General features: G+C 36.8%; 1 protein-coding gene across 1 annotated transcript in view; it reads right to left on the bottom strand.

Moving 5' to 3' along the window:
- The window catches only part of LOC111434107 (sister chromatid cohesion protein PDS5 homolog A-like), a 24,072-nt gene extending 13,061 nt beyond the window's left edge, over nucleotides 1–11,011 (bottom strand). Inside the window, exons 1-11 of the mRNA XM_023071417.1 lie at nucleotides 10,707–11,011; nucleotides 9,612–9,815; nucleotides 9,335–9,516; nucleotides 6,702–6,828; nucleotides 6,396–6,614; nucleotides 4,746–4,962; nucleotides 3,720–3,865; nucleotides 3,466–3,611; nucleotides 1,312–1,461; nucleotides 727–775; nucleotides 456–647 (exon numbers count right to left, since the gene is read on the bottom strand). Of these exons, the coding sequence (XP_022927185.1) occupies nucleotides 456–647; nucleotides 727–775; nucleotides 1,312–1,461; nucleotides 3,466–3,611; nucleotides 3,720–3,865; nucleotides 4,746–4,962; nucleotides 6,396–6,614; nucleotides 6,702–6,828; nucleotides 9,335–9,516; nucleotides 9,612–9,815; nucleotides 10,707–10,805 (1,731 nt within the window). The 5' untranslated portion in view covers nucleotides 10,806–11,011. The remainder of the gene's footprint in view (nucleotides 1–455; nucleotides 648–726; nucleotides 776–1,311; nucleotides 1,462–3,465; nucleotides 3,612–3,719; nucleotides 3,866–4,745; nucleotides 4,963–6,395; nucleotides 6,615–6,701; nucleotides 6,829–9,334; nucleotides 9,517–9,611; nucleotides 9,816–10,706) is intronic.
- Between the last annotated feature and the right edge of the window lie 203 nt (nucleotides 11,012–11,214).

Genomic DNA, 11,214 nt, shown 5'->3' with positions numbered 1-11,214 from the left:
GGGGGGGGGGGGGGGGGGGGGGGGGGGGGGGGGGGGGGGGGGGGGGGGGGGGGGGGGGGGGGGGGGGGGGGGGGGGGGGGGGGGGGGGGGGGGGGGGGGGGGGGGGGGGGGGGGGGGGGGGGTGTAGGGAGGAGGCATATAGAAATAAATTGCAGAATGGAAGAAAAACTCAGTTTACTCGGGCCTGAGCATGCAATATCATAAATAAAGGGAAATTTCTGCACTCTTTTGCAATTGAAGCTCGAGAGACATAAAACTAATTCACTCCTAAAACTCCTTTCAGAAAACCAGATTGTTTTGGCTTTAATCTTGGTCAAAAAGCAGTTGATCTTCATAAAACTAAATAATAAATAAAAAGGAGACCTAATGTACGTTCAATTCACACAGACCAAATACCTCCCATGCTCAGGCAAGGAAGATTTGTTTAAATGCCTATATGGTAATTCACTTCTCACCCGCAAGTTGCAAGCTTGATGGAAGTTCGTATTTGGATCAATGAGATTGCTGAAAATCCTCCAGACATTGGCATCTTTCAATTGATCAAGAATCTGAAAATTTTCCTCAGATTTTGCAGGATCAGCAAATGACCGAGCCATAACCCGAAAGCCGAACAGTATTTTCTTCTGGGTCTCAGGAGCATCACCATCCTGCATCTTAAACCAATCAAAATCTCCAACTCTGCCTATTATTAGTAAATAAACTTCCATACATGAAATATTCACAAACCTGGTTCATCTGCCTAAGAGACAGGTACTTCTGCATCTCTAGCTGCAACCTGGAAAATTCAAGTGGACCCACAATGAAAGTAGTGTGCATCAGTTCTTTACTTATTGTAGGATTGGGAGGTTTGTAAAAATTCACTTTTATTATATGATGGGTATGGATATTAAATATATTGGAGTTAAAAACCTAGGATATAAATGTGTAGGATAAAAAACATTTGAGTTTGAATGTGCAAGATAATTAATATCTGGTTTTACTTATGGAAAAAGTAATTTAAATTATTATATTTAATTAAAAAAATATTTGTATTAGACGAATAATAAAATAATGAAATTAAAATTAATTCACACATTAACTAGAAAATAACAATGAGTAATTTCTTTCTCCACTCTCCTACTCATTTCCCAAGGAAAAAAGTTTCATCTCCAAGAAGGATTGTAAAATTTCATTTTTATCCTTGGATAACAACTATCTAAATTTTAAAAGTAAATATCTACAAAACAAAGATTGTTATATCCTTCCCAAAACCAATCTCAAGCCCTGTGAAACAGACACAGCCTCAAGGTTCTTGGTCTAATAAATGCATACCTTTGTTTTTGCTCCAGAATCTTCTCGAGAGCCTTGAGTTCAACTTTGTCAAATGTGGAGAAAACTCTGAGCAAATGCTTAACTCTATCCTTCACTGGAAACTCAAATGGGAAAAGTGACTCACAAAGAGTGGATTCAATCACATCAGATCTGCAAATCAAAATCTAAAAATCAATAACCCGAGATCAAGCTCATCCATTCACTCACGCAACACAAAATCAAGAAAAGAATGGCAATCCAATGCATAGAAGAATGATAGAAATGCAATGCTTACAGCACCAATGGCTAAAAGTTACAATAGAATACTATCTACAATAAAGTAGCTAGCAGTTCCTTCAAACCACTATAAAACGAACTTTACAGCAAGAGCTTGAAGCATGCAACGAAGAAAAAATAAATCAATCAATCTCTTTCTTTCAATGGATCAAGTACTAACTCAGCATTATATCAGCTGGCTCTGGTCGTTTCCCCAAGAGGGTAAAACTTTTCATATGAGACCTCAGGCACTCATGCATAAACCCTTTTGCAAGCTCCAAAACAGATCTCCTTGGCTGTATTTATCCCCAAGTTGCTATCCAATGTGCTATCCAATGAAGAAACACAGATTCAACTTTGTAAGCAAGTTCTAGAATTTTTTGCAAGGAGCCTTTAGATGGGAATTCCCAAAACCGAATGATACTCTATCATTTATCTCTCTGTTCCTAAGGTGATGCTTTTAAAAAGGATAAAAAGATCATTTGGCTTTGTCATGTTCATGCCTTCTTTTGGAATCTTTAGTTGGAGCGTAATGCCCAAATCTTCATGGATAAGAATTGCGATATCAGCTTTCATTGAATCTACTTCTCTTTTAGCTATTACTTGGAACAACTTGTCTCCTGGAGGGATCTAGGAAGCAGCAACATAAATCAGAGGAAAAAAGCTCTTTTTGTTTACAATAAACTTCTTAAGAAACTTCTTATTGATGTAATGAAAAGGAAATGTTCAAGGGACTCAAACTCACAAAAGTGAGGGAAAACAAAGAAAGAAAAAGAAAAATCAAGAAACTTGGGCACGGTGGTTCATGCAAAGTACTATTCTTCATCCCCTGATCATACTTGAACGTTCCCTTCTGATAAAATTTCACCCAACACTCCTTGGCATTACATCTCTAAGCTGAGCAGAAGCATTTGTGAGAGGGTTAAAAAGAAAAATGGCAATTGTAAGAAAACAACCTTCGGACTCATCATTGGAATAAGTCAGCCTCTAGCATCACCTTCAGCCCAAAATTTACAAGTTTCCAACAGAAAAAATACGACCCTCTCAAAGTTTGGAATACATCCTTAATTGGGTCTGTATTTTCAGAGAAACCTACAAGATTTAATCTTTAAATTGTGACCTAATTAACAGCCATGATTTCAAGTAGGATCCTTTATTTAACAGCAGTTGAGGTGGCATATATCCCAAAGAGATCATTTTCTCCCCTTGAGGGCTTACCCATGGGGGAAGTTGAGGTGGCATATATCCCAAAGAGATCGTTTTTTTCCCCCTTGAAGGCTTACCCATGGGGGTTACCAGCACAGGGGACCTCCAAAACAGAATTTCTTCTCATTCTTGTGCAAAAGGAATACAGAATACCAAATTCATCTTTCTATAACCTGCTCCTTCGTTTATAACTTCTGGACTTGATACTGGAAGTTTTTGGGTGGCAAATGGTTCCATGAAATTATGTAAGGATCTTTGATCCCGCTCCATTCACAATTATGAAAGCAAAGCTTTTTTTATCACAGCTTGAAACTTCTGTTTCTCAATTTATTTCAATCCTCTACTTCATACACTTTTGGTTTCCTTAGCATCACAAGACTTGCGCCACTCTTTGTGGCTATTGACACTTATAAAAACATGTCATCCTGAGATTCCCAAAGAAAGTAATTCAGCATAGCGTTCAAAAATAATATCTATATTATTTTAATACAAACTCCCAAAGGAAGCAAATAAATGAATGAATAAATAAAAACATTAACAAACTAAATTGGGAATATGAAGGGCATCCCAATTTTAACAAATTGGAAAATGAACAATAGTGCTAGAATAAACTACCACACATTCCTGGAAAATGAAAAGACATATTACAAGCTACTTGCATCTTAAGTTGTAAGACAAATAAACTTCACTGACCTGAAATCCTTGTCATAGTAGCATCTCAAAATCCTCCCAGGAATCCAGGTGAAATTGTCCGGATTGGTTGATTCAGCGGAAGATTTCACAGAATAGAGCTTGTATATCTCAGCTAGCCTCTCCATTGTATATCTTTTAACGAGTAGCTGCATGTTTAGAGAATAGGAAGAAAGAATTGAATTCGTCTTGAATAATCATGATAGTCACAACAGAAGTTTTAACAGCAGTAATGATCATAGAAGATGGATGCTTACAGATTTATCTCGAAGCCGTTCAGCAACAAGCTTTATAGTATCGAGTGGAATTGCATTTAAGGAAAGGCATGTCATATCGCAAATTACAGCAACAACTTGTTTTCGGACATTTTCATCAAAGTCCAATAGCCTGTCAGAAAGAGCAGCTACAAAGGCCAAATCAAAAATGAAATCAGCCAACATTACCAACTGATACACCACTCATCAACACACAAGCATAAGCGTATGGGTTATAGTAAATTTAAGTATATCAATACTTTAACACTCCCCTCATTCGTGGGCTTGAAAACTTGTAGAAGGCTTGATAAGTGAGAATCAATATTTATTGAGAAGGAATGATATTACAGGTTTTTGTTTTTTATAAGAAATCTAACAACGTATTTCTATCAAAAAGGAGACAACCTAAAGGCAAGGGCAAGAAGAATCCCCTCCCAAAGCAGCTACTGATGGGAGTTTGAAGATAGGACCTCCTTCTTCAATACCATGTTAAATCACCCATCTCCAAAAACTTAAGCTAATGGGTTAAAATGAAGTTCATTATATCAAAACTCACCAATGTTAAAGTTGCAAAATATTAGAATCTTTTTTATTAGTTCCACAATATGCTGAGTAGGGGATTCAAAACTCTGTCCTCTTGGTCAAGAGTACATGTTTGATATCAAATGAGCTGACATTTATATTGGCCAAAATAGTGGAATGTTTATATCTTCCTAAGGTCTTCAAACACTAACAAGTTTTATAGTCATCCATCTTTCGTATTCATCATGACCAACAAAAAGGTCCCTTATGACCTTTGTCCTTTTGTTGGGTAAGAAACTTTTCATCTAGGTTTACAACGAATTAAAATTCTACATGAATATAAAGCTTTTATCGACTCACGGTAATTATGATTGATTGGCAAAGAGGCGAAGAAATAGATTCATCATTCAAATCACTGAAAGAACGAGACCCCACACACACACACACACACCCCACCCCAAAAAAGAAAAAAATATAACAGAAAGGAAGAAAATGTATAATACTTACAAATGATTTCAGATGCTTCATCCCTAAGAGGATTCGATAGTAGACAGCTCTTCACGTGCACTAGGACAGACATCCGAACCTCAACAACCCTATCTGTCAATCTTTTTAGAAACTCGGAGAAAATTGGCCGAAAAACTTCAGATATAGAAGAGCCAGGAAGAGAAAACAGATCTCCGACCAATCTAACAGCCTTTAGACGAGTATCCAGCTGATCAGTCTGCAAAATTTTTCAGCATGGAGAAGAAATAGAAAGTGATCAACATTCTAGGGTACATATTTAATCTCAGTTCTGTTTTTTAAGGATAAATAATTTTTTAGTGATATAATGTAAATGATTAAAAGTTTAGGGGATACAAACTCACAAAGAGAGTGAAAAACAACATAAAGAGAACAACCATGAACAAGAACTTTCATGACAAGTAGGTGAATGAATGACCATTAAACTTCCGTGGAATCAGTGCAAAGACAGCAGCTCTTGAACAAATGAAGACAACCAAAAGTATCCTTGGAAAAGAAAACACCTTGAAAGATTAAACTTTATGCTTCAATACTCATGCATATTAATGCAACCTTGAACAAATCGAATTTATTTAATAAACTAGGAGAATAAAAACTTCATCTCCATCTGAAACATGATTCTTTTAAACCCTAAACCTAGAATCATTCCCTAAAACAAACCTACAGGATTTGGAAGAATTGATATTCAAGAATTGCTAACATTAGCATCTCTTTACCTTGCAAGCAAACCCACCAACATGCCAAGAACCACCCCCGCCCAACTAGTTTTGACAAACAGGAAGCACAATGCAACCTTAGTTCAGTGTTATTCAGTTTTGAAATTTCAAGAAAGGTGCCCCTTGAATGAGAAAACATTTTGATCCATCATGAACCGAAGGATTTTTGTTATGTATGGTAGAATTCCCCGACATATGGGAGCCGTGAACGCAGAACAAATCCATACCAAAGAACCCAGCTCAACTGCATAAGGGTGGAATTGTATTTTCATATTTCTAACTCTAGTACATCCGTACTTCTTCTAAAAATCAACTTTCAATGATGTGTATTGATTCAAGCACCTAAATGCAGGATATTTGCAACTCCTTATAGGAACCAGAAATCAAACAGCATTGCTGTTCAGTGGGAGGGGAAGGAAGAACAAAGTGAGAGGAGGAGAAACAAGGAGGGAACTTTAGACTGTTGGAGGAACTAGGATGTCTAAAAACACAACAAAACATGCATTTCATTTTAGTTAAAAACAAACTTTTATGGAATTTAGTCACTAGTTTGTAACAATTTAATCTTTATAATTTCAAATTTATAACAATCGTTACAAACTTGAAAGAAAGCATAGGGACTAAATTGTTACATGTTAGAGTTCAAAAACTAAACCGTTATAAATTTGAATGTACAGAGACTAAATTGTAACACAACAAAGTTCAGGGACCAAATTGTTATTTCTATGAAAGCTCAAGGACCAGAAGTGTTCGAAAACCTTCATTTTCAGTTATGTTCAAGCAAGCAATCATATTCAAAAAAGCCATGAAGGCATGAAATAACAATCATTAATATATCATTCCACATATGAGATAAAAAATAAAAAAAAAACACAGAAATAAATAGACAAGTGAAATAGTCACCAACAGACTTTACCAGCAACTCTCCTATGAGATATGCAGCAATTCCTGATAGGATCTGAGGGGCACATCGATATATGTCATAAATAACTTCATGGTAATCAATCAGATTGTATGGTGGTTTGTTTTCTCCTGACATTGAAGTTACAAGAAACTGTTTTACAGCAGCTTCAAGTTTTCCAGCAGAACTCTGTATGACATTCATAGCAAGCTTCCTTGCAGCCGAAGAAACATTCTGGAATTCAGATCATGAAGCATCATTTCTGTAATAGTGTAACTACATATCAGAAAAATTGCAAGTCCTGGTAAGAAGGCTACTTACACTTTTATTGCGACCTAGAGTGGATAATAAAGTAAATACGAGCTCCTCTCTAATGTCCTCACTCTCCTCCAAGAGAACAACCATTATAGTTTGCATCGACGAGAGAACACTTTCAGGATGATCCTCCCTGCATTGGTCAATTATAATTAAGTACATAGAAGATGTCTTGAAAGTTAGAACAGAAAGAAATCTTACCCGGAAAAGAGGGAAAGAAAGAAGGATAACAAACTATAACTACAAATAATATTGACATTTGATCGAGGCTAATTATCTACTCGTGAAAAAACATAAGCAGACACCAATATACACCAAATGTCATTTGGAACCAACCAAACAACCAACAGACAAAAACCATTTCCATCTTTTGCAACTCTATGACCAGCAAGACAAAATGATACAACTCAAATAAGAATTCTTTGAATTTAACCCAGGAAAAGGACATGCTAGAGCAAGAAGCTTTTGAAAGGCTCCCAACCTCCCATACAATCTGTAAGTAATGTAATGAAAATCAACCTTTCCCTTACGATATTAATATTCTCTCCTATTACTTACTCTTTAACTACATAAGACTCTCTTCCAATACCACTACTCCTTGTACTCTTCTACAATTACCCGCCACAAGATATTTTCTCACAAGCTTGCCCAATATACCGTCATTCTTGGATCTTCTAGGGTGTGGAAGCATACCATTGGCCTGTGAACATACCTTATCCTGAAGGCAAAAATTATGTTAATAGAGGTGAAATGTTCTAAAGTTGCAATAGATGGACGGGACTTCCTTCAACTGTATTAATAATACCTCAACAAATATTAGCATTATCCATTGTGTGGACCTCAAAAAAAACTTTGGTCCTCACGGTAGAATAGTCATCGGTCCCATAAATCCCAAAGCAGAAGAGTATTTGTTAGCCCCCAAGGTCTTTCTTAACTGGGACAAGATTTGGCTTACAGCCACCTGCCTACTGATGCCTCTATCTTTAATAGAACATTGAACAAATGAACAAATTTGATGACGTCTTTTAGCACAAAAACGGTATGGTTGATGTTTGAGGTTAACTCAATTCCATAAAATTGTACATCATACCGTGTAAAGGATATATAATGGCACATTTTCCAATGTACACTTTCTAACTAGGTCCAGAGCTCCCCTATACTGCATTTCTCTCGAGTAATTATTGGTTTACAACGAAACAGGTGATGTAGTGTTGACTTCACAAGGAATTATGGGAGAGAATCGTGCCTATAAACTATCAAGGAGAAATCAACTTAGAGCCATCTATGATAGACGGTGCTGTACTAAAACTGCAAGGAACCCATTGAACCCACAATAAAAGCTTGTAAAGGGAGTTACATTGAGGGAAAGCCTCTATCAACTGCACAATTGCCTACCTCGTTTTGCCCATGGTGCAACACTTTAAGTGTGTACCATGGATTTTGAATAATTCCCTACAAAACAAGCCAAGGAAGAGCTTACACAAACCATTTATAGTGCATCTATACATCCCATGGTGCCTATAACCTCTTCCACATCACAAACATTCAATAAGATACTTAATAAAGAGAACTCACAAACAATTTGTCAAATTCAATCCAATTGAAGGTTGAAACCTTGAAGTTGAATAAAAAGAAGGGATGAGATCAAACACCTTTGGAGGAACTTTTAATACTCAATGTCCACATCACAGATTGCATATCATTATCGTCAAAAGTTGGATCATATGAAATATGATTGCAGGTAGATTCTAAATAAGGATCGGAATTTTCAGTGTGCTCATGTTGAAGTTTCGTATAATATCTCTGAGAAGACCTCTCAATAAAGCTCACAGCTTCTCTTCTACTGCGTCCAAGCATAATTCCATTTTTACCATTCCAGAAGATCAACTTCTCTTATATCACTTTGATAGGATTCAAAAAGAAATGCTCAATATCTGATTCCTATTAACTATGAAGTATCACTGTCGTCCTCTTACTTAGGTATTTATCTTCTATCTTTTATAACAAATTGTTGATAACACACTATTTCTCCTCTAATGACAAACCCCACCCATTCAAGATCCTCTATAAACACTTGGATCTTCTAGAGTATGTAATGTGCTTTGGGAACTATCAATAAACCTAGAGCAATTAGACAGTTTACACATTAGGTGGATGACTATATTGAACCAATCAAGCCATAGATGAACTTTTATGTGCTAAAAGATAGATGTATATGTGATGCTTGACCCTGCTAGACACAAACCAACATACTGAAAGAAAAGGTAAGCACAAGGACTCAACAACATAAATAATGCATCACTAAAATAAAACAAGAAATCTCGAAAACAATGAGAATATTGTCCCCATTATTGTATAGTGTTTTTATTGTGAAATAGACGTTGAGACTCATTGTAAACAACCAATAATAATGCACAATACTTGGACTATAATCAAGAACGAGGTGAAATTTGAGAAGGTATCCAATCTCAGCAACTGCTATGACATAACTTGCATAGAGCAAAGATATTAACCAATCATTATTTGACCAATTGGATCATGTTCTCTAGACGCTACTATGATTACTATCACCGTCATTACAAGATGTCCATCAAAGCCAATTTAAATTGAAAATATTAAAATTATTCAATTAAACAAACCTGGCAACGGAAAGAAATGTGCTGAACATTTCATTAACCAGATCCTCACAATCGAGGTCCAACATTACAACACACGACCTGTATTTAGCAAGTGTCTCCAAAATGACAACTCTCCTACCAAATGACGGACCAGTAGTATCATTTAATCCACTAAATGTACCCACTATCAAGTGAAAGATGTCCTGCAAGAAGATGGACTTAAGTTAAACCACCGCATAGTCTAACTAATAAATCAGACTTAATAAGTACACAATCCAGTCCCATTGGCCAGTATTACCTTTAAAACATCATCGCTATAAGGAGCTTCAGGGGCTGTTATTCGTGTTATTTCACAAATACATGTTGCAACTAGAAGTTTGACATCCCTATCTTGGTGTTGAAGCAATTCTGGCTTGATAATTGCGTTAATAAAAGGTTGCATAGACTCCAAAATTGAAGCTGACGGTGATTGATCCAGTTCAGAAAGGTACCCTACAGCTTGCTGCAAATTGAAAAACGGCAAACCATGAGACACATAAATGATATATCAACCTTAGAAAGAGACCATGTAACTAATAACTGAGTTTTCTATTCTTCAATTCCCAGATTTCCTAGGAAGGACCTCATAAATTGTTGTTTTTAGTACCAACGATAAAGGGCATAAAAAACTGAACAATGGGGATTAGCATTAAATTGCCTTGGAGCGTCAAGAGTTGAGCAAGTTTTACTCAGGAGTACACAAAAACTGAACAATTCAGAATTTGAAGACAAACGACTCACTGGCAACATGCATGCATTACATCCCAATAAAATCCGACAAATATTCACACAAAAAACCTAGATCCTACTGAATCAAAACTTCCAGAGCTCCATGCGAGACAACTTTGACCAAGAAAATTACTTTTCGCTAATTGTGGACCGGGACGGCGAAGGAAAAAAACATCTTCGAGAAAAATGAACAAGGACACTAAAGGGGAATATCTAACCCAACACCCACAATTGAGGACACGACAGTGAAGAACTTTGACTACAGAACAGACTTCTCAAGAATCCCCCATTACAATTCCGGAAAGTACAGAAATCGAAACTGAGAAGTCGAAAATGCTCAATTGAGACGAACGAAAAGAACAAATAAATAAAACGAACGGCTGAGCTAACCATACGAGATGAGAAGAAAGAAAAGAAGACTGAAACCTTGAATTACTCGAAGCAACACATCCAAATTCCAAAAAAGAAAAACCAAAACCAAAAATTCAAAGGACGAGTTCCACCTTGCTCTGGTTTCCCAGAACTGTCTCCCCTCATCGAAACAGAGGAAAAAGACAAGCGTGAATTTCCCAAAACTGGGGTAAGAAGAGAGGTGGAAAAGAATGAGAATTAGAGCAATGAGTACCTTCAAGAGCTTAATGAGAGCATCTTTAGTGGTGGGAGGAGTGTGGAGCTTGGATCCCACCTCCTTGAGCTGCTGCTGCTGCAGAAGCTTTTGGGCCATGGCGGAGGGTGAAAGAAACGGTATAGTTTCTGAATCTCAAGAAAGCAGGGGGTCTATCATGGAGAGTGAAGAGTGGAATTAAGGATTATGGAAGAAGAAAGGGAGAGGGTTAGTTGAAGAAGAACTCTGAAACTCTCTGAAACTCTCTCAATTTTCTCGCGCTCGTTCTTCGTCCCGCTCTCTTCGCTCCCGTCTCGAAGTAAGTTTCCAACAAATTTTGGCCAACTATAAATATATCTAAGAACCTCAGAATTGCAAACAAACCCCCACTCCACACTCCTTAAAACCCAATTCAACCCAATCGTATGGGGGTGTTGTAAATTTTTTTTCTAAGGTTTATTTATTTACTATTTATAATTATTATAAAATATATTAAAAATTCAAAAATACAAATCAATCCATAATTATT

Source organism: Cucurbita moschata, unplaced genomic scaffold (assembly GCF_002738365.1).
Source record: "Cucurbita moschata cultivar Rifu unplaced genomic scaffold, Cmos_1.0 Cmo_Scf00044, whole genome shotgun sequence".
In the NCBI taxonomy this organism is placed as follows: Eukaryota; Viridiplantae; Streptophyta; class Magnoliopsida; order Cucurbitales; family Cucurbitaceae; genus Cucurbita; species Cucurbita moschata.
This window is presented reverse-complemented; position numbering and strand designations above follow the sequence as displayed.